The sequence below is a fragment of the Triturus cristatus genome, chromosome 12, assembly GCF_964204655.1.
Source record: "Triturus cristatus chromosome 12, aTriCri1.1, whole genome shotgun sequence".
Classification (NCBI taxonomy): domain Eukaryota; kingdom Metazoa; phylum Chordata; class Amphibia; order Caudata; family Salamandridae; genus Triturus; species Triturus cristatus.
The window spans coordinates 40,010,598-40,034,846 of NC_140595.1; the positions used below are offsets into that span (position 1 = coordinate 40,010,598).

At 46.1% G+C, this 24,249-nt stretch overlaps 1 protein-coding gene across 1 annotated transcript; it reads right to left on the reverse strand.

Annotated features, from left to right (window-relative positions):
* Positions 1-477: 477 nt before the first annotated feature.
* On the reverse strand, positions 478-24,215 carry KXD1 (KxDL motif containing 1). The gene is made up of 5 exons (XM_085639391.1): positions 24,000-24,215; positions 15,700-15,812; positions 13,155-13,307; positions 11,810-11,856; positions 478-2,000 (listed from the first exon to the last, which is right to left on the reverse strand). Exons 2-5 carry the CDS (start codon positions 15,792-15,794, stop codon positions 1,774-1,776), a joined length of 522 nt encoding a protein of 173 aa, XP_085495517.1. The 5' UTR covers positions 15,795-15,812; positions 24,000-24,215; the 3' UTR covers positions 478-1,773.
* Between the last annotated feature and the right edge of the window lie 34 nt (positions 24,216-24,249).

Here is a 24,249-nt window from a genome sequence, read left to right on the forward strand (position 1 = left end):
GCAAAATAAATTCGAGCAGAGATATTATGTCATTTGCTGAGTATGTGAAGAATACATTAAATACCTGTGTGATTCACGAGAATGCTGCAATACTTTTGCTTCCTCTGGTAGATATTCGTTATGTTTGGCTCTGAGGTGGAAATGCTAGTAAACAAGTCTTCGAGTAGCATTGTATGTAATGTCATAAATGTGTACTTTTATTCTTCTTGGTGGTTCCCTTTTCTATGCATGTCTTCTCTGGGACACCCATTCTCATGAGCTGAATAAATTACTATAAGTGACCAGGTTTTCACTCTTAAAGGAGTTATCCTAGGCTCCACAAATTTAATTTACGCGCTGTGAGTTGGACATTCAGGGAACAGAGGTTTTTCTTGCACACAATGGGACCAAAAGAGCTCATGCTTCATGTTGGTGCTGGCATGGAATCCATACAAATACAAGCTAAAGCACTCATACCTTTACATTAAATAAAGCAGCTGATTTATCACATCACTTTAATAAAAAAAAAAGCGTCTGGTACCTTGAACAAGCCAGCAATTACAGTGGTAGCAACTGTGTCATGCCATCTGTTTTTCCAAGGCATGTTTTTTTCCTGGCATCCTCTTCTCACACAAATTTAGGTCTCAAAGATGTTACAGTAGTCAATATTCGGAATAAAGTTTTGCAGAATCAGCAAAAAAATTCTTAACAGTGTCCACTTCAGTGAAACTCCAGACTAACAGAGTTCTCCCAATTTCCCATCCTTACAAGATGGACAAGTATTCCCTTTCATATGAATAATTTAAATTTCATTTAAATATTCTAGCAGAGCCCACACGCACTCATCAATCAAAGCCGGTAATAATTGTAAATGGCACACTGTAGAGGGCTGACATTGGTTGTGGTTGGAGCAATACATATAAAATTGGTAATTACTTGGGTATTATTGAAGCCAGATGACAATTCAGGTGCATGCAGTTTAAACAGAAACTGGAAGTTCTTTTTTTACGGCTAACAGATCAGAAAACGCCTGCTCTACCCAGGGTTAGAGCCGCTTCTTGGGCTGAGTTTATACATGCAAGCAGCACCAAGCAAGTATGTTTGCATGCATGAGGGTTTGTGGTAATCAAAGCATCTGCCATGATGGTGGGTTGGCCCACTGCTTTGAGACGGTACTACCCAAACATCTACAGCGATCTGAACTATACAGAAAAGATGAAGTATACAGTTTTTACTTCTTATACAAACTGATTGAAATTAATGGACCCCCAAACCAAACGAGCCACCTTTGCAGATTCAGGCGCAAGCATAGCAAAGAATAAGTGCGTAAACTTTGAAATTCCAAAGCTGGCTACGTTGTGCACCAAATCTCTTTAGGAAACGTTAGTTTTGAAGCTGAACTGCGGCCGCAAATATTTCTGTAAAATAACTGATCCCACCCTCCCTGGTCGGAACACTCTCAGGCCATCTACAGGATACATAGATGTGACATTCTCCAGAGAATTCCTGTTCCAAAACTCTTACAGGAAATCCCCTCTCTCTGAATTTAGTGCCGAAAAGTACTGGTTATAAAGCTTTTTTGAGAAGGAGAGTGTCCCTATCCCTATCCAAGTGAAAAAAGAACTTGGAGAGGCCAACTCTCTCCCTTTTCACGAGAATAAGTGACTGGGAGTGATGGTGGAGAAGGGGCAAAGGGATACACAGAGAGAGATATGCAGGCCAGTGAATTTCTCATGGACAGTTTAAAAATAGAGTGGTGTGCGCTCTAACAAACAAGGAAATATTGTGTAATTTCTAGTCCTGCGTCTCTTCATCTGTTAGATTCTGTCCATTCACAGAGGGAGTATCTGACTGTCCCAGTGACAAATCCTCAAAATCCTGACTCATTGTGGGTGAAATTATGTCCGGACTGGTGTCACAAGATTCCGTGGCTTGCTCAGAAGTGGCAATGGTGGTGGCTACGCTTCTGGGAATAGGATCAAAATCGTCATCGTCTTCCAAGATTGGAGATTCATGAACATCTGAAAAGTAAGAAACAGAAATGTTTGTTAACTTTACACACAAGGGGCCAGATGCACAAACCTTAGGAATACTGATTTCCTAATAGAAATTCTCTCTGAATCGCAATTAGGAAATTTGTATTTCTAATGTATGAAACAAATTGAGTTTTATTTAAGGCCACAAATCAGCCAATTAGGAATCACAGTGGTGGTGGCTAGCTGAGGTCAGCAGACTACCATGCACCACTGGGAGCCAGATCCAACAAGGCTGCTCCGAGCCTCCGCTCCGTTGAAGCCCCGAATTTAACAACCACGCAGGGTGCTTAAACTCCTCTTAACCAGTCGATTGAGCCTTCTCCTGACATTGGAAGTCTGGGTGTGTCTGCCGTACTGGCAGCTGTTCCACCCTGACGCTGCATCGCTGGGATATCAGCAAAAGTCTCGCCCGGCGATATTGCCTCAAGATGGCATCTGTGATGGAACAGACCCGTGTTTAGTAGTATCGGAGTGGAGACTGCATCATGGGGAGACGATCCATGGAGCCCGTCTGCTTTGTGTGAAAAGCAACCCTCGGCCACAGCGGACAGGCTTGCTCGGAGCCCAGAGGCACTTGCAGCCGAAGATCGAGGTGAGCGGCCCCACCCTCCCCCCCTGCGCGAGGCAAAATGGCAGCTCCAACCGCGCTGTCCACCGTAATGAGATTGGTGTCCCAGCGCACTTACAGGGTCGGCGCTACGCCTCGAGTGCCTTTGGATGCTGGGGAGATCTAGTGTCCTTTTTAATTAACTAATGGGAGTCTGGCCCATCCCTCCTAGTAAAGTTCTGTCATTCTCAGCACACTCGCGGTGTGGATTAGGGTCCCAGGATGCCTGAACCCAACATGGCCGACAATGGTGACTCTTTTTCCCCCTTGCTGAACTTTAACTTACTCAACCCTTCCAGGACTGGGACTGACCTCAAGAGGACGTCTGAAATTCTTTCGGACCATGCCCCCCCGCACTATTCTGACAATCCCGAGTACACATCACCTATATCCTGTCAGCAGAGTCCGAGCATTATGTCTGACGCCTGGTGGAGCTGCTCTGTTCAGCTAATGAGGAGATTGGCCTTGGTTCACCCCCTGACTGTCACCTGCCCAGCCGGACCTTGGGCACAGTTTCTCCCTTTCTCGCCCACCACTCCCCTCATTGTCTCACAATCTGGCCCATCCTCCTTGTAGAGTTTTGTCGTTCTCGGCACATTCACGGTGTGGATAAGGGTCCCAGGATGCCTGACCCCAACATGGCCAACAATGGTGACTCTTTTTCCCCCTTGCTGAACTTTAACTTACTCAACCCTTCCAGGAATGGGACTGACCTCAAGAGGACGTCTGAAATTCTGTCAGACCATGCCCCCCCGCACTATTCTGACAATCCCGAGTACACATGACCTATATCCTGTCAGCAGAGCCCGAGCATTATGTCTGACGCCCGGTGGAGCTGCTCTGTTCAGCTAATGAGGAGATTGGCCTTGGTTCACCCACTGACCGTCACCTGCCCAGCCGGACCTTGGGCACAGGTTCTCCCCGTCTCGCCCACCCCTCCCCTCATCGTATTTCTGCCGTTCTGCTTTTTCCTTGTCTCCTTTCTATCCAACTTCCTGACCGATGCCTGTTGGAAACTCCGAGAGCTATTGGGGAGACTGGCTTTGGATTATCTCCGTGGCCGTCACCTAACCAAGCGGTCTTTGGCATGACTTTCCCTCTGTCTCTTATCCCGTCTCCCCCCCCCCCGTCCTCTCCCTTCTAACAACCCCTCTGCCCCTTCCCTCTCTACTTGTCTCTCCTTCTTTCCCATTAATGTGTCTCATACATTTGATGTAACTTGTAATTGTTATTATTGTTGACCTTATGTAAAGCGCTCTGATACCTACGGGTCTAGCTAGCGCTATATAAAACTTTTAAAATTAAAAAAAATTAAAAATAAAGGTCTGTGATTGCTTTTTAATAAAGCAATCTTTGTTTATTTAAATGAAACCTGTTTTCCTTATAGGAAAATGAGATGCGTTTAAAAAGGAAAAAAATGAAACCTTGAAGTTTCATTTTTTTTTAAAGAGTAGGCAGTGGTCCTTGGGGCCATTGTCTGCTCTTAAAGAACAAATTACTTACCATTGATAACGCATTTCTGGCAAGGACAATAACTAGCTGCAGATTCTTAAACCTTTTAAGTTCCCAATGAGTCAGACTGGATCCGGAAGATTTTTTTGTAAGCAGCATCCCGGCGCTCTGGTAGGTGGCATCAGTGGGCTCTGTGTGGCATCATAAGCGACATCCACGTCACCTATATAGGCACCACCTCAGCGCGTAGACGTCAGATATTTTCCACGACAGAAGCGTGGAGCCATGAAGTGCACTGACGCTGGGGTGTCCAAACTAGGGCCCTGCAAAGGATCAGCCCTGACCCTATAAATCTGTCTACAGACTGAGGAAGATGGGTGGGTGGGTTGGTAAGGAATCTGTGCCTCTGTGGTTAGTAACTTGTTCATATGATAGAGACATCTAGCCACGCATTCCTTTCCCTTGTACCATCCCCGGAGGTGGGTCCGTGGACAAATTTAGACTAAGTGCACATCCCAGCGGACCTGACTGTCAAGGTAGTAATGCTTGATAAACGTGTGCAGGGATGCCCACATTGCTGCCTGACAGATGTCCAGGACTGGAACTCCACGGGCTAACGCAGTGGTCGCAGTCTTAGCTCTGGTAGACTGATCTGTTAAGCCTTCAGGAGGCTGCTTCTTTGCCAGTGCGTAGCAGATCTTGATGCGGAGAATGACCCATCAAGAAAAGGTCCGTTTCTACATTGCCTGACCTTTCTTCACACCAACACACCCCACGAAGAGTTGGTCCTCAACTCAGAACTCTTTTGTGCGGTCAAGGTAGAACGACAACGCTCTTTTTGGGTCTAGACGGTGGAGTCGCTTCTCTTCTTTAGAGGGGTGTACAGAAGCGTAGTAAGTGGGCAAGGTGACAGATTGGCCCACGTGAAATGGACCACTTTTGGCAGGAAAGAGGCCCTAGTGGTGAAGCACCAAGTTGTCAGGGAAAAACTGATAGAAAGGGTAGGATGATAAAGTCTGCAACTCACTCACCCTCCTGGCCAATGTAATGGCCAAAAGAAAAACTGTTTTGGTGTTGGGGAGCAGCCGGAGGGGACAATTCTGTAAGGACTGAAAGGGAGCACACATCACAAATGTCACAACCAAATTAAGGTCCCACTGAGGCATGATGAAAGGGGAAAGTGGGAACATATGTAAAGAAAACCTTTGAGAAATCTATTTACAATCGGAGAGTTAAATAAGAAGGGTTGGTCAGGCAGCCTCAAGAAGGCAGACAAGAAAGAAAGATACACTTTTCAGAGTGCCCAGAGCAGAGCCCTACTGGGCAAGGACCAAAATAAAAAGTAAAATATCAGAAAGGGAGGCAGAAAGAGAGTCAATAGACTTTTCTGAATAGGATACAAACTTTTTCCATCAGCAGGTGTATACCATCTTCCTCGAGAAATGCCTGGCAGCCAGAATAACATTGCAGCCTGCGGGAGGAAGGTCGAAAGCTATCAAATGCTGCCGCTCAATCTCCATGCAAGAAGGCGAAGAGTTGACCGGTTCGGGTGGAGGACCCTCCCCTGCAGCTGCAACAGATGATCCTCCCGAAGGGGCAGCCTGATCAGGGGATCGATACTCATGTTCAAAAGCTCGGGATACCAACTCTCCGTGCCCAATCCGAGCCACAAGGATGACATGGGGCCTGGGCGTTCCGGATTATCTTCAGAATTCTGGGCAGGAGTGGTATGGGCGGAACGGCGTACAGGAGGCCTGAGCTAAGCATCTCTGAGCGAGACCCACCTTGGAAACGTCTGCGCGCAAATCTGTTAACACTGATTGTTCTTTACAGAGGTAAACAGATCTAACCAAGGCTCTCCCCACAATTGAAACATGCACCACCTCCGGGTGGAGAGACAATTCGTGATCTGCTAGGCATCGAGGGGCTGAGTTTGTCCGCCCTCGGGCCTGGCAGGTGTTGAACCACCAGGGAAATGCCATGCAATTCCAGCCATGTCCAGGGCCTCTTGACAAAGGGTCCACAACCCCTCCTAGCCCTGTTTGTTGCAGTACCACTTGGCTGTGGTGTTGTCCATGAACACTTGTACGAGCCTTCACTTGATGGAGGGTAGAAAGGCTTTTAATGCCAGTAGACAGGTTGATGTGGAGTCCGAATTCCGCCAAGACCAGAGTCCTCTGATCTCCACCTCTCCCAGGTGGCCGTCCATCCCAGGAGGACGCATCTGTCACTACTGTAAGATCTGGATGGGGAGAGGGGTCTGTCCCTGACCCAATTGCAATTTGTTAGCCACCACTGCAGGTCCTTTGCAGTTCCCTATGAGATCTGAACCATGTCAGAGAGATTCCCCCGATGCTGGTCCCACTGCAGAGCCTGCACATGCCATCTCGCACCTGTCACTAGCAGGATGCAGGAGGCCCAACAGCCTCAGAGCCAGTCTCACCGAAATCCAGGATAGAGGAAGAAACACCGGTATCATAGACTAAATCTCCTGGACTCACCGCTCGGGAGGATTAGCCCGAAACTGCACTGTGTCCAGACCAGCTCTAATGAAAGGTGATGTCAGAGAGGGAGTCGGGTGCGATTTCGGCATGTTAATAGTGAACCCCAGCGAATGCAGGAGGTCCGCCGTAGCCTGGAGGTGGCAGTCACGGGTGAGCCCGCCTTCAACAGCCAGTCGTCGCAATAGAGAAAGACTGGCACCTCTGATCTCCACAGATGAACTGCGACCACCGCTATCCCCTTGGTGAACACCCCAGGGTTGCTAGTAAGGCCAAAAGTGAGCACAGTGAACTGAAAATGCTCATGGCCTACTATAAACTGGAGGTAAAGCAGGTGGGCAGAGATGAAGGGGATGTGAAAATAGGTGTCCTCCAAGTCCAACACTACCATCTACTCTCCTGGGTCTAGGGTAGGCAAGACTGAGCCAATGTGAGCATCTTGAATGTTTCCTTTTTGAGAAAGTAGTTGAGGGATCGGAGATCTAGGATAGGTCCAAGGCCCATGTCCTTTTTCTAAGTAGCGGGAATAGCAACCACAGCCTACTTCAGATACCGGAACCCTTTCTATGGCTCCATTGGCCAATAGAGCCATGAATTCCTCCCAGAGCTGGAACCGATGATCCTCCATCAGCCGGCCATAAAATGGTGGCATGGAGTGAGGGGTAGTCTCGAAGAGGCAGGATGTCCTTAAATCGCTCCAGTGCCGAGTCTGTCTTGTCTCTTAAGAGACGGGTGCCATCACAGGGCATGTCCATGAGGGAGACCTAGACACCCCCCCCCCCCCCAAAAAAAAGCCAGATGTTCTCTGCCAAGCATGGGAATGAGGGCCACTGTTGACGAAACTGATCTGCCCATTGAGTCGTCGTGTCCAAGCCACAGCGTATAGTGAACTTCGCTGCGTCTCTTCCATCTGCAACTGCTTGAGAGAGAATTGCCCAGGCCTCCTCCGGGACCTATGGCATCACTCGCACAACCGTTTCCCACAGCATGTGGGAATAACGGCCCAATAAGCATGCGGTGTTCACGGACCACATTGCAAGGCTGGCTGAAGAAAACATTTTCTTTTCCAAGCTGTCCAGCCTCTTGGATTCCCTGTCCAAGGGAGCGGCAGGGAACGCGCCATGTGAAGTAGAGGCTTGGACCACCAGGCTCTTTAGGGTGGGGTGTTGGGTGAGGAAATTTGGCCCCCCTGGGGTGTGCCGGTGACGATGGGCAATTGTTTTATTCACAGGAGCCCCTGTGCTGGGTTTGGACCAGGTCCCTAGAAGGACGTTGGTGAGGGCTATGTTGAGCCGGAGTAGGGGTTCAGAAGAGGAGTCTTCGGTTGCAAAACCTCAGTCAAGATGTTAGTCTTGACTGCCACAGAGGGCAACTGAAGTTCAATGACCTCAGTCGCCCTCCGCACCGCCAATGCATATGTAGCTCCCTCCTCTGTAGTGTCAGGAAAAGTCAGACTTATGGGGTCTTCAAGGTCACAAATTTCACGTTAGAGCAAATACATAGAATTCAAATGAATAGACGAGGACTATTTTGTTACAAAGACTAGACTCCCAAGATGCTGTGCAAACAGCCGAGCAGACCTTACCTAGAAGGGTTATTTAAGAGGGGCTCACACTACGGGCCGTCGTGCCTTATTAGCAAAGCTTTATTTCTGATTCTCTGGAGAGGCCGGGATGCACCGTGTTGGGCGTGGTCTCCTTCGTTTGCTGGCGAGGGCAGTAGTGGCAGCAGTATCAGCGTAAACGCTGAAATTGTGAATCCGATTTTGAGGAAAAACTGAGGATTTAAAGAACTTCTGGTGGAGTTCCACACTTGAATATTCCAGACGCCAGAAGACACCCAACTGACGATGTACAGGCACCCCCCAAGATCCCAACTTACCTCTCCAGCCGGTGGTCGCCTTAAAAAAATCTCCATTGTCCGAGCCTGCATTATCTTTCCAAAACCAAAGATCTCCATTGGAAAGCACAGGGTCCCAGATGTCCGTTTTGCACCACACAGCCGAGTGCCTCTGGTGGTGCAGCGCCTGTGCTGACCCTAACACCAGGAGCTTGGCTCCCACAACCGAGTGGCCTGCTCATCAGCAGTCCCTAACCGAAGGCCCCCTTAGCCCCATTGGCTAACATTGGGCCCCTGCACTCTGAACCCAGCCGCCCCAGTGCCGCTGGCAGTGTGACTTGAGTGTCCATCTAGATCTTAGGGGACCTTGGTCCCAACCCCCAACGCTCACCCTTGTGAGTCGAGTACTTGCCTCCCAACTGATTAACCATTTTTCTCATGGGAACCCATGTTAGAACAATTTTAGGCCCAAAATCTTATAAGTATGGAACTGTTAATGTATGGAGAACAGTGAACTCAATTGCAAAGTATAAAAAGTAGTACTTACCTTGTATGCAGAGATACTAAGGTGTGGTATCTAGGCATACCACCCCAGCACTCAAAGTAATCCAAAGTAACTCAAAAGTAATCTGAAAGTATTTACTGTATGATACAAGTTGCATTTAAAAGTGATACAAACCTGTAACAATTGTTATTTCAAGAACAACTGCATTGCCTTGAACAGTTTTGCATTTTTAAAGTATATATTACTCACCTACGCCAAGTCCTGCTTGGTTTTAAAATTAAAACATAAGTATACCTTTTTTATACTTGCCCAATTGGTCTGTATTCTGTGTCTGAGTCTGTGCATCAGTCCTTGATTGAGTGAATATAATAAATGTTTAACACATCCTCTGGATACGCCTAACTGCTCGCCCACACTACCACAAAGAGAGCTGTTAGTACTTCCCTAATTTAGCCTCTGCTATAACACTGGGGACTCCCTGGACTCTGCACACTAAACCTCATTTTGGTATAGTATATACAGAGCCAGCTTCCTACACCATATTTTCTGCATTTGTTTTTTTTTTCTGTTTGGAACTTCGTAAAGCTTTTTAAGTACCTGGAAGGTGGCGAACATTGTGTGGTAAAATCAACCATTCCAAATAAATGACATTTTCTTATTTTTTACATTATTAATTTTTTTATTGAGCACAATCTGAAGCAACTATTGTTTTTTGGTGCATCTTGCATTTATTCCTGGGTCCTGTATAAGGAAATACATGCAAGGGATTCCTCGCTTTGTTTTCATAAGGAAAGTGGAGATTATGTGACGTACCCATTATAATTTAATGTTTCCTTCGAGACTTGATGCAGTTGTAGTCATTCCTTTCTTTTGATGGGAGTATCATTTGGTCGAAAGGGTCTGATTTCGGGATAACGGTGTTTTTGTGGTATGTAGGTTTGTTTTTTCCCATGATATATATACATGTCACGTATGGAAGGGTGTGGCTCAGAGCATAGTCATAGTAGACTATGTTTGTTCTTATCGTTTGTTTTTGATTGCAGTGCACCTTCGTATCTAAGATATTCATTAGACGAATGGTTGCGCTACTGCGCTGTGCGAACATTTTTTCACTTAAAAGATTGGGAAAAAATACACATAGACAGGTATACTATTAAAGAGATGTCACAAAGTAATTTAAACATTTCAGAGACAATAATTTCTTATGTTTTTTCTAATCGTTCTCCTTCCCTACTGTTCCTTTTCTTACTTCCTTATGCCACTTAAATCGCTTCAAACTTCTGTAACCCTCATGGTATTCAGAATTGGTGATATTGAGGGGCAGACCATGGTACTGATCCCGAGGAGCTGGGTCTTATTAGACCATACCTGACATGTAGCCATGGTGGGGTTGGGGGGTGGCGGGGAGAGCATGCCGTTATATAGAGACGTGTCCAGTCCACTGGCATCACCCAGTTCCTCACATCAGTCCATATCTTGTTCATACTGGTATTCTAAAGGGTCCAGTGACCCTCCCATTCCTCCCCAAGAACTAGCCCTTCAGAATAAGCCCCAGGCTCTGACAAAGGAAGTGAGGGTCCTATTGGCGCTGGATTTGACTTTGGTCGACATAGCTCTGACTGTGTCGTTGGGGATCAGAATGGAGCTGGCGGGACAGGGCCAGCATCGGGGAAGGTCGTAATGGCACGAGCGGCACAAGTCCGGATCCATGACCGGACCCATGGGGGCCCGCCGGGGCTGCCAGCGTGGAACCAGATGGGGCCCCCTCCAATCCTTCAGGTCCCAAAGGCACGCTGGAGGGGTTGGGCCAGTCAGAAATGGGGGATGTGGCCTCATAGAACTTTTAGATTTGAGCTGAAGTCACTTGGCTCCCAGAAAACTGGGGAGGCGCGGAGTCGGCCCATACGCTGGTTCCGAGCAACCAGGCCACGAACACCGTTGTTCCTTCATCGTGTCAGCCAATGGACGAGGAGAAGTCAAAGCATGCTTTGACTTTTTGTGCCTCTTACCGGAGTACCCCAACAATTTGTAGTGGGACGAAGAGGACTTAGGACTCCTGGAACGGTGCTGAGACCTTTCTCTCAAAAGGGACTGTGACTTCCGTAGAGTCGCGTACCGGGCCACTAGCAGCTTCAGAAACTGCTCCCTCAAAGCCTTTGGTGCCATGAACCGGCAGTCGGAACACGACTTGGAGTCATGGTGGCGCTCCAAGCACCACAAACGGCGCGGGTTCGTCACCGACATGTCACGGTGACAGGTGCCACAGGGTTTAAACCAGTCTCCTTCGATAACATCCTTGACACACCAAGAGGAAACCTCAATAAAGAATGACAAAACATCACAAAAATCCTGTCAAAAACTGAAATAGGGGAAGCTTTTCTCTCGGATCAGGGCTGGCTGGTGCAGAAAGAGAAGAACTGACAGCGCGCTGAGGTGGGGCCTATATAGGTGATTTGAATGTCACTTCTGAGGCAGATGCTGTCAACCGAAGCCATGGGGAGCCAACCGATGCCACCAACTGGCACGCAGGGGTACTGCTCACGGAAAGTCTTCCGTATCCAGTCTGACGCCTCGCGGAAATGTAAAGCTAAGGAATCCACGGCTAGACGTCTCCATCAGATAAATATTATTATATACATTCTCAAAGGGGAAGTGGTCCCCTAGGGACTCCTTCCCCTTTGAGAATGGGTTAAAACTGGTGGTAAAGTATTACAAATAAGTACATTTCTACGTTCAGATAGGGCTACTGATGTTTGCGGTAGACATGTTAAAGCCAGTCTTATGGTAAGTGTTCTTAGGGGTGGGGGTGGAGTGCAATAAAAATAAATTCAACTAAGTACAAAAACATATAGCTGTTACCAACAAATTTTTAAGAATAAAGAGCACTTACTGCTAAAAGCTTCCGGGTATTGTTTTGCCAATTTCCCTTTAAGAGTTCTAGAACAGGTAAAAAAAAAACATGTTAACAAATATTCAGTAAAAAGATCGGATGTTATGGAGCAAGCACACAGCATTACATTAAAATTCAGTTTTAAATAAAAAAAAATTAACAAGAAACCTTTAAGGCATACATATGAATATAGATTTGCAAGGTGTTATATTGATCATGCTTGTGCACAGACTGGTGTTTCGACTAGACACCTATGGGAGATTAGCGATACTACTATTTGAACTTGTAGTTAGCACAAATGTTGGAGCCCTTCCTCATAAAACATGGGAGGTTGGTGTGAAGTTAAATATGCAGGCAGAAAGTTGGGAACCATGTTGGATGCTATTGAAGTATAAAGTTGCATATCTTCTTTGCAATTGCCTTCCTTTTGTAACATTAATTACCCTTTTACTTTAAGGACTATATTGTTGTTGTGTGCGTGAGTAGAGATCTTGATTTCTGTATGTTACTTGAGTTGAAATATTCAAGCCGAAGGATGTGTCGGAGCACTATGGCGGAGAGGAGGGAGGCAAGGTGTGTACTTGTGCTTCACAGTAAACTTCTTTGATAAAATTTGTGTTTGATGCAGTTATTTTGTGAAATGAGGGTGGTGGGACACCTCTGAGTATCCTTTGGAACAGCCTCAGCTGGCAGCCCTAGCAGAAATCTTGAAACTGGTAATCCATCCAACACTGGACAGCCAAGTCAGTGGCAGTTATCCCGTCCTGCAGACAGGGTGACCCTGTAAGACATGGTGGGCCTGAAAAAGTACATTTGAATTGCCCCAAATGCGCATGGAGAAAACGCTGTGTGCATTTGGCACGTTTGTCTTTTGTTTCGCTTCAACAATCCCATACTTTGGGGATTTGATATTAGAAAAGCAAAAGTAAATGCTGAGAGGACAACTTCAATATGGCCGCCTACTTGAGAATGAACAGAAATGGAAATTCAATCACAGTAACAGATGCACTACATTACAGAGATCCATATCAAGCAGACAGAGATCTCTAAATATGGTAGGCAATCCTTACCCATGGAGGCGAAAGCCAAGGCTTCAACCAACCTGGCAGGAGACCTACATAGGTCTAAATGTTCTACAAAGTATGATCTTGGGCTAGACACTTGCTCTCTGTGCCCCTGTCTGCCAGAGTTGAAAACTCTTACAAGTTGGTTAAATGCTGGTACGGATATCAGAATAAATAAGTTCACAGTTACATCACAAGGACAGACACACACCCTGAACATGCATATTATAAAGACTGTGGCAGTACATATCGCACACAGTTTTTAGTCACGCCCATCTCACCGGATTCTTCTAAACACCATATCGAGCTCCTTTTTCATGTCCACCAAGGTCCGAGTATGATTCAAGAATCTCTCATTCATTTGCTGCATTCTTCCATTGGAAAGGTTGTTGAAATTCAGTAGCATCTCATTAGTCTTTTCAAACCTATCCAGCCTATAGAAAAATGAGTGGAAGAAGATTCAGGTGATGTTATCCGGTGATTGTGAACATAGATTTACAAGTGTAAGATTTCCTGAATACAGACTGCCATTTAAGTATTTTGCTAAGATCAATAAACTGGTTCTACTACCTTTAATTTGAAAGAATTTTGGTGTCCTTCTATAATGATTTGGCGGGATTTCTTTCATGTTTAAAATAACCACCTAATGAAAATAAATCTAGTTCTGCCTATCCACTACTGCATTATCAACAATAAACGTTCCAGAAAATTAATTTGTTTGATGTCTGGTTTCATTAAAATACTTTAAAACAGAAGAGGCACTTGTTAGATACAGGTTATGCTCATTCATGCCCGTTTCCAATTTATCAATACATTTTACAGCTGCCTTGACACCAGTCAGCTACAGAACTTTCAACTAACTGAAGCAAAGCGGTTACAACTGTATGCAGGTGACATCCAGTTGCATACCTCACTGGGCAACAACAACAAAAATCTATGTCGAAAATAACACTTCATGTTTGAAACATGTTTACAGCTGGATGAAGGACCACTACAGGCGATTTAGTGGATTAATTATAGACATCCTGAAAGGTGAGTAGCTTTTATGCAACAGTCTGTTTTTTGATTAGCCTAAGGTGCTAATTCATTCAGTTCTAACAATAAAATATTCTCAGAGTATGATTCCAGGCTAAAACTCAATATTCAATATTGTGCTACTAGAATGCTGCTTTAGTTACCACGCCACATTAAACCCATCAGAGCTTTGGTTTCATGGAGACTGGAATCCTGCAACACTTTTCACACTGGGGCCTTAAAGAAAAATCTTGAAACTTCAAAGACTGGAAAAAAATCAAGTTGCAAGACTCTTCCACCCTGGCCCTCATGGAGTTGCTCTGGATCCCACTGGAGCAAAAAATTGAAGCTCAAACTTTTCTGCACCATTTTAAAAGTAGAGGTTTGATACGGCACAAAACATTTGCAGTCTCGAGCCATAAACTACATACCCAACTGCAAACTGAGATTATCAAAGCCAACTTGCGCAGGCCAGATTTAATATTAAGATCTTTGCAGACACCAATGCTCATATACCACAGATTAAGGTCAATCGAAGTGGTCAGCGGTGAGAAACAAAAAACTGAAGAAAAGCCAGTTCGGAACCGTGACTGCCTACACCCAGCCACCCACTTCTAACAAGCATTGGCATAGCCAATAGGTCTCGCCTTTGGGACCTTATAAGTGTTTAGCCATGCAACAGTTAATGTTGTTGCAGTAAGGATATTGTGCTGCATAACTAAATACTTTTAAGGTCCCAAAGGCGAGACCTATTGGCTATGCCAATGCTTGTTAACTTAGCTAAGAAGGATGGTAGTTCCACAATTTCCCCATTTATTACAGTGTATAAAATGCAGTGTGTCCCCACTGCTACATTTGGAGCTGGGGTTTGGGGATATCATAATGCTGTTGCCACACAAACAGAAGAAAATAGAATTTGTAGGAGATCGTTAAACCTTCCGCCCTCAAGTGCTAACTTCATTCTCCACACCAAACTGAATTTAGAGTATATTTTAGATAGTATTAAACTGGCACACCTCCTGCTCTGGGTGAGTATGTGGAAGAATAGTCAATCAAATTTCAATAGGGCAGTAATAGAGGACTGTTTTGAGTCTGGTTAAGGGGCTCTCCGTTCCCTGGCTGAGCTATGTCTGGAAATCTTTGGTTGATATTGGTCTCCCTGAACTGGTTAGTACTCCTGGTTTAATTACTAATACTGAAAAAAGTGGTCAAGCAGAGGTTTGTAGAACGCACTCCCTCGCAGAGGATTCAGGATGCTATTAGTAAATACACTATTTGCCATTATTACTCTACTTTGGCGACAGACGATACTGCTATATATCTTATACTAGAGTTAACTCATTGAGGGAGGTCTCTCCTTTTTAGATTCAGGTCGGGGATGGTTTGGCGTATAGCATGTTTTTATGATGCGGCTAAAGCGTGGGGTAGCGTCAGCAGCGGTTCGTCCACTAGGGCTTACTTATTCAGCGAGACCTAAAAAGGGACAGAGCTCCGGAGAGAGTAGTTTTACCCCACTGTTATTTGGATTTGATAACAATATTAGACCTTTGACCCAGTTATCACTTCTATCAGTCCCCTAGGAAGAGATTGATATACTTAAACTGCATTCATTAATAACATTAGTACCTCGAAGTGACCCCCCGCCGTAAGCCAGTACTTTTGAAAACAATCAAAATAACAAGAAAGGTGGCCAAAGAAAAGCATTTGCCATTAGAATTCAGTAATTCAGAATCGTTCTCAGCACATCCACATCAACAAAATGGAAAACAGAGTTTGTTTTTAGTAAAGAGAAGGATTTTTAGCATAACTAACATGTGTCTCTGAGCCAATATTATGGCATTGACATCTTCAGAGTTCACCATGCTTAGCATTCTCCCGCAAAATACACCGGAAGCTGTCGGGTCCATATTCCTCTCCCGCGTGACCTACAAGAAAAAAAAAGTAAATACTATAGGCAGAAATGGGAGGAGGAGGAAGTCAACAGGCCATTAGTTATAGGTTTTAACATAATGTTAAATATGGTTTTTGGCAATATATAGTTTAATAAATAGTAAGTTTAAATTGTGTTAACTACAAGTCTCATATAATTCTGCAAGTTGGTGTTGAAGCATTCACTGTGGGCAATTGCAAATACATGTCTGAAAAGCCCTCTCTCCATACGTACCAACACAATTAGAAAAAAATAAGAGCTAGTGGGACCACACAGCTTCTCTGTATCAAGAACTGTGATGTCTGACAGTTATTTACTTATCGTATTCTGTCAGATTCTATTACAGGACCGGAGGCTTCAGATTATGCTTTCTCTCTCATTTACTGCAAACAAACAGCAGCCAATAAGATCATTTATAACACTTGTAAACACAACATTCCCAGAATGCTTAGTGTGAAAGAACAATAACCATAGAGACTAGCCCTATATATCAGTCTTTAAACCGGAACACTACCTCTTTCTTTGCTGCTCCTCTCAGAGATAAGTGCTCGATTTTTTTGTCTTGCCCTTCTCTGGATATTTAGTGATTTATTGTGCTTATATTTGCTGTTGTTATCAATTACTTCTTGTATTTGCAGCCTATTGTGGTGTGTGCAGCGTTTTACTCTGCTGCCTTGTTATCGATCCGGTGGTGCATTCAGCGCGCGCAGCGCCGCGCGGTCCTTCACGCTCTCAGAAGGTGAGCGATCTGCTCTACGAGTGCGCCTCACCTTCCGACTGCAGTTTCCTCTATATTTGCTCTCCCAGCAATTTCGCCGCATCTGCAGCGGTGCCTTCCCTCGTACGGGCCCGCGCTTCCCGGAGCCTCAGGTCGCGTAGCCCAATTGGACTCGTTTTGGGCTTCTTTTGGGCTACGCGACGCCCAATCTGTGTTTCCTCCTTGCTCCGCACGCTTTTCTTTGCGTGTCGGAGCTGCTGGTTGTTCTTCTTGTGCCCTTGAGTGACGCCTCACTTTGGCTGCATAAAAGTTTCTGGCCCAAGCTGTGTGCAGGCTTATATATATTTTTTTGCAGAGGCTCTTGATGCCTTCGGGCTGCTTATGACTACAGCTTTGCTGAGGAGCACTTTTTTGTTCTTATTGTAACTAATATTTTGCACCAGGGTTTGCTCCCCCTGGATTCATCCCTTTGGGATTCTGGATATTTAGTCTTTGGTTTCACCTATTACTCGGTGGACATGGAAGACTGGGCCTACTTCGAAGAAGACAAATATGGGTACTATGAGGAGGAGCATGCTCCCCTCCTAAAAGACAACCTTATGCAGGCTTTAGATGCCTCTGTTCAAGACTCCGTTAATAAGGCAGTGGAGGTGGCGGTGCCTAAGACCGTGAATAAGGCTTTAGCGGCGGCTTTGAAGCCTATTACGGTGCAATTAGAGAGTTTTGCGAAACGCCATGCTTATTACAACAAGATAATGCGACTGCTTCTACGTCTGGGGGTAATTCTGCATCTTCCAAGACATCCAATTGGCCGCATGCACAGACCATCACCAAGTTGCCTCCCCCGACAAATAGGGATCATCCATACACAGGGTCTTCGAGCCCTATGCCCGCAGCTCCCAAGGTGGTTACTGATACAGATACTGACACGGACTCCTCCAGCCACACCATGTCCTCTAAGAAGAAGAAAACCAAGAAGTCGGTGGTACGCCCTCAATCCCCCCCTGTTTATCAGCCCTCTACCCCCTTTGATTTCAACCCCGAAGATATAGTGCACCCCAGGTCTTCTGATTGGACCCCTCCTTCTGAGGTGGCAGATTATATCCATCAAAACCTGCGGCGCAGTTTCAACAGGGATGTTAGGAATCGTCTGAGGGCGGAATGTCCCCGTCCCGATGTGCCGGATAAGGTCACTGAGACCCCGGATATTGATCCTATATGTTGGCCTTCCTAAAAAATAAACACAGTAGGATCCCAAGAAAGGCATTGATAGGGCCTGGCGCGGGTGTCAGGATAAGTTGTTAGACACCATTGGCCCCTTGTCAAAAATCCTTGAAATGTGCCTGGTGGCCCAACGCGCCATTTGCTTTTTGGGCAAAGCAAACTGCGCCATCTCCGCAGAGCGCAGGAAGTCTCTCTTGATGCGCATGGATACTGATTTGACTGAATTGGCTACAGCTGAGCCGGGTCCCTTGGCAGATGGATTGCTGTTTGGTGACCGCTTTGTGAAGGACGTCTCCAAATACGTGGGGACCTTCACCAGTCTAGACAAAGCTCAGTCTAATATCAAAAGAGTGTTCCACGCGGGCCTTTTTGGACAGGCCGTGCGAGGCAGGGGGCGCTCGCCAGGCCACCAGTACCATCAGGGTCCCGCGAGAGGCTGTTACGGCCGAGGCCGCGGAGACTTTCAGGACTCTGCCAGAGGTGGGACCTTCTACCCAACCAGACGTTCCAACAGTCGTGGTTTCCACCGTGGTGGCCAAAGAGGAAATTCCTGTCCTCAGATCACATCAGGTAAGCCCACTGTCTCTTTCCGTTTTTCCACTGGGGGGTCGGATTCGCCATTTCCTTCACAATTGGCAGGCCATTACTCAGGACACTTGGGTTCTTCAAACGGTGCAGGGCTTCCACATAGATCTTTATCAAACTCCTTTTCAGAGGTCCCCTCCTCCCCCTCTATATTTTTCCCAACAAAACGAGCGTTTTATAGATCAAGAATTAGACGAGTTGCTGCAGAAGCACACGGTTGCCTATTGCGAGGACGACGGACCAGCAAGCTTCTGCAGCACCGTCTTCCTCGTGCAAAAGAGGGGTGGAGCTTTTCGGCTGGTTCTCAACCTGAAGGGGTTCAATTGCTTTGCTCTTTCCCGTCACTTCAAGATGGAGGGTAGCCATCTTCTGGCGGATCTCGAGGCAGGCAGACTGGCTAGTCCGCCTCGACCTCAAGGGCGCATACCTTACAGTTCCCATTTTTCCTCCCTATCGCAGATTTCTACAATTTCTGTGGCGCGGCAGGCACCTGGAATATTTGGTCCCACCTTTTGGTCTTTCCTCGGCTCCGTGGTGCTTCACCAAACTCCTGAAGCCGGTGGTAGCGCATCTCCTGGAGCAGGGTATACGTCTCATAATCTATCTCGATGATATCCTGATTATGGCTCCCTCGGCGCATCTAGCATCCCTTCATCTTCAGATAACGATGTCGCTACTGGAGAATTTAGGCTTTGTAGTGAACAAGGAGAAATCGGTACTCACTCCGACGCAATCCCTGGAGTTCTTGGGGTTTGTGATCAATACACAGTCAGCACAGTTGCTTCTGCCCAAGCAGAAACTCAGGGACCTGAAGAAGGAACTGAGAAAGACTCTGGACACGCAAGTGATGTCACTGAGGGCGATCGCTCATCTGGTGGGCCTACTGGCCTCATCCATACAAGCGATATTCCCGGGTCCTTAACACTATCGAGCCCTACAGCATCTGAAAATCAGACACCTCCAGAAGGGCCTCTCTTATTCAGACCTAGTCCCACTCACGGAGGAAGCCTGACTGGAAATTCAATGGTGGTTCACCCACGTGGATGCATGGAACGGTCGGGCGATCTTCGGCTCTCACCCCGAGTTGATCATAGAGTCGGATGCCAGCAGGTCGGGCTGGGGAGCCCGCTGCGGAGAGGTGACTACGGGGGGCAGATGGTCTCTCCAGGAGATGGAACTTCATATCAATTGTCTCGAGCTCCTGGCGGGCTCATTTGCGATTCACACTCTGTCCCCCAGGAAGGTTTCATGTTGTATTCTGTTGCGAATGGACAACATATCAGCTGTATGCTATATCAACAAACTGGGGGGTACCAGATCCCCGATGTTGGTGGAGATCGCCAAAGACTTTTGGCATTATTGCCTAGCGCATCAGATATCTGTGATTGCGGAATACCTTCCAGGGGGCGAGACAATGCTGTGGCAGATTGGCACTCACGCCATTTGAAGGATTACAGCGATTGGAAGCTTCATCCACCCCTGTTTCACCAGATCCAATCTCTGTGGGGTCTGTTCCACACAGATCTTTTTGCCTCCAGACTGAACATTCATTTGGAGGCGTTCTTCAGCTGGAGGCCGGACCCCTTAGCGAAGGCAACGGATGCATTCACTCAGGATTGGTCCCGGAGTCTTCATTACATATTTCCCCCATTTGTTCTGATACCCAGGGTGGCGAATCAGGTTTCTCGGCAAGAAGTGGAGATCGTGCTGATTACTCCGATTTGGAAATCGCAGCCGTGGTTCCCAGTTCTCCTGGAAATGGCTTACGATTGCCCTCTTCGCCTCCCATGCTTCCCTCGGATGCTCCAGGACCCTCAGGGAGAGCTCCACCCGCTAGTTCTGGCGGGTCAGCTATCCCTGATGGCCTGGAGGCTTTCTGGCAACAGTGGTCGTTGCCAGGAATTTCAGAGCAAGCTTTCAGTTTTATACAACAAGCCTGGGCTCCGTCAACCCGAAAGCGATAGGGGTCTGCTTGGAAGGCTTGGTTGGGTTGGTGCTTGGAGAAACACCTGGATCCCGTGGAAGCAGATCCCTCTCACATATTGAATTTTCTCTCTCAGAAGGCCGCTGAGGGTTTATCATATCGATCAGTGAACAATTTTCGGTCAGCCATTTCAGCTGGTCACTCAACTGGATGGCAAGCCTGTGGGCATGCATCCGGTGGTGTGCAAGCTTTTAAAAGGAATTCGGGTAACCAATCCACCTAAGGCTAAGTATTATTCCTTATGGGATGTTTCAAAAGTTTTGAATCTGTTTGATGCATGGCCTAATAATGAGTTACTGTCTCGTAAGCAATTGTCGGCTAAATTAGCTATGTTATTATTTTTATCCTCCTGCCGCAGGGTCTCAGATGTTAAAGTACTCAATTTAGAGGGTAGGATTTTTCACCTGAAGGTGTGTCTTTTGTTGTTACTGCTCGTACGAAGACCTTTTCCAGATCTATTGATTATAATGCGTTTCCTTTAAATTATAAACATTGTGTAGTCAGATGTCTCAAGACATATGAGGATTGTACTCGACCACTTCGCCCTGCTGGTTGTTCCAGGTTACTTATTGCTTTACAGAAACCGTTTAAATCTGTTATTTCTGCTACTATTGCCAGGTGGCTGAGATTTGTCATGTCAGAGGCTGGTGTTGACATTAACTTGTTTGGGGCACATTCACTTAGAGGTGCTATGGCCTCCAAATCATTCATGCTTGGAACCAGTTTACACTAGATCATGAAAGCTGCAGACTGGTCGACCAGTTCTACTTTCAAACAATTTTATTATAAACCTGTGGGCGATGTAGCTTCAGTTGTGTTGGATAAGCGTTAAGCAAGCATAATCTGAAGCCTCCGGTCCTGTAATAGAATAAAAAATTAGCTAGCATTCGCGCCAAGAATTTTCAATTCTATTAAGGACACTGAGGCGAAGATTATCCAGCCCAGGTTAAAACAAAACTGCTATTATGTATCATAATGTCTTGTTTACCCACCCTGCTTTACCAGTTGAAGACAATTATTACGGGTATGTAATTTTCTTTCAGGCGCTGACCAGAATGGGGAATAGACCATGGTCCTAGGAGATGTTGGCTCTGCAATTTCAAGTTCTACAGTTCCTGTTGGTTCAACATTCTACATGGTGATGAATACATTATCGTTTTTTCCTTGGACTGTTAATTATAGACTTGGACTCTGCTCATTGGGCAAAGAAGGAGGAGGTGTTCCGGTTTAAAGACTGTTATATAGGGCTAGTCTCTATGGTTATTGTTCTTTCACACTAAGCATTCTGGGAATGTTGTGTTTACAAGTGTTAGAAATGATCTTATTGGCTGCTGTTTGTTTGCAGTAAATGAAAGAGAAAGCATAATCTTCGCCTCCGTGTCCTTAATAGAATTGAAACTTCTTGGTGCGAATGCTAGCTAATTTTTTATTCCTGCTGCTAAAGATGATCAAGTCCAGTCCGTGCCTGCAGGCGAGTGTTCAGGTCTGCTTGTTGCCATCTTAGCATGTCTCAAATGTATCCAATGGCAAATGTATTGACGAGCGCCTGCTAGAGTTTAGGTTATGTGGCCAATTACAATCTATGAGTGAAAACAGAAGGTATGCAGTTCCTAACGTGAATGCAAGGTGTGACAGAATAGCAAGGGGGTAACACGGTGGTAGCAGGGAACTGTGGTGAATAGCAGGAGTAAAAGTTACTCCTTGTTTGGAAAAGAAGACCCTCACACACCCCACAAGCGGGTGTCTTGCTTCATCACCGGGTCTTTGCTCCTTATCGGGCCGGCGGGTGCAATGCCCGATCAGGCACCTAATAGGGCCTTCCTAGCGGAGATCTTTTATTCCAACGCCGGTGAGTGATGTGTGTGTGGGGTGGGAAAAAAACCAATATTAAGACATAAGTGAGTGTAGGTGCATATGAGGTTGAAGTGAAGAGATTAAAACAGGGGTAGGTGATCCACTAAATAATTTTAATACAGTGTGGTCACCATCCTGGTTAAAAAATGTATAGTCCGCACATGTGACACCAGTAGTTAAGTGAGTGTATGTGCTGACGTGGTCAATAGGTCAACATGTTTCTTGCCTTTGTATATAATAAATGGCAATTCATCAGGACCGGGGAATTATTGCGGCTACCTACACCTCTTTGGTGGTGCCCAGTGTCTATAAGAGAGTAAGTGGTGAGCACGCATACAGCACCCTAAAAAAGCGTGGCACCGTAGCTAAAAAGCACACCCTCCTGGGCGGTGCTGCATACAGGGCCGGGGGGAGTACACACTAAATTCTAGTGTCGGTTCCGTGACTCCGAAGACGCCGTCCACCTAGTAACGCGCCAGCCGCTGTAGACTACAGCGGCTCACTTAACTACTGGTGTCACATGTGCGGACTATACATTTTTTAACCAGGATGGTGACCACACTGTATTAAAATTATTTAGTGGATCACCTACCCCGGTTTTAATCTCTTCACTTCAACCTCATATGCACCTACACTCACTTATGTCTTAATATTGTGTTTTTTTTCCCACCCCACACACACATCACTCACCGGCGTTGGAATAAAAGATCTCCGCTAGGAAGGCCCTATTAGGTGCCTGATCGGGCATTGCACCCGCCGGCCCGATAAGGAGCAAAGACCCGGTGATGAAGCAAGACACCCGCTTGTTGGGTGTGTGAGGGTCTTCTTTTCCAAACAAGGAGTAACTTTTACTCCTGCTATTCACCACAGTTCCCTGCTACCACCGTGTTACCCCCTTGCTATTCTGTCACACCTTGCATTCACGTTAGGAACTGCATACCTTCTGTTTTCACTTATTCATGGGCATGTATGCTGGACCTTGATAACAATAAAATTCATTGTTATTACTTTAAGCCCTCTCTTCCCTCGATTTGTTTGATACAATAACAATCTATGGTCAGAGATTTTTTCATCCAATGACTGCCACTTTGTATGCTAGCTCTTGACATATCCCTGCCCTCAACATCAACACTGTGTTTTTTCAGAGTGCAGCACCTCACGCTCCAATCCCACCCACAAATTCTCGTCCTTACCCAATGTGCACATTCTGAGGCCACTGCTGATCTCCAGGCCATCACTGCGCACCTTCTAGCAAGGGCTACGACCATCTCTACAAACCTGCCGTAGTAATATGTACGATATACTCAGTCGCAGCGCTGACAAAAGCAGAACAGTATTTTATAAATTTACTTAATTTGCTCATTGACTGAAATGTCTAATTAGTCCACTTAATTTGGTCTAATTTTTATTTAATCCGGCCCCTGTTTCCACTACATAATCAAACAAAGAAGTGTGCGGAGTTTATGGAGGTGGGCAAAGGCTAACTTCTGGATATTAGCAATATATGTGTGTTTACATACGGTGTAGCATTCTGTTTTTTTTAAATTTATTTTTAAAACAGTTAACTTAAAGAAGCATGCAGTCCAGGGTAAATGTAGGGATGTCGATAACAGCGAATACTATTACCAACCTGAAACCATCAACTTAAAAGGACAGAAGGCTAAATTGACCTTATGTTACAGGCATATCTCTGCTGCCGACACAGTAGCTACAGGACTTAACTCAACAAGGGAAACATAAACAAACTGCAATGAAAAACAAAAGACACGATACAAAAAATAAGACAGGAAGCAAACAGGGGAAAACTGATAACTCACTTAAAATTCACCGTTTCCCCTCAAAAAAGAAGCTGCATTGGCGTCAAACGTCACTGGGTGGCCGGGTTTTCCAAAAGAAGCGAGAGGTGTTAAAACGTGCACAAAAACGAGCCCAGACAGGTTCACTTCCCTGTCCCTCGCCTGCACCCAGAGCTGCAGCCCAGGAGCCTCAAAATCCTCCCACTGCTGCTGAGCCTGAGCTCCCAGACACTTCCTGGATCCCGGCTGAAAGCCGCGCTCTCATTGGCTC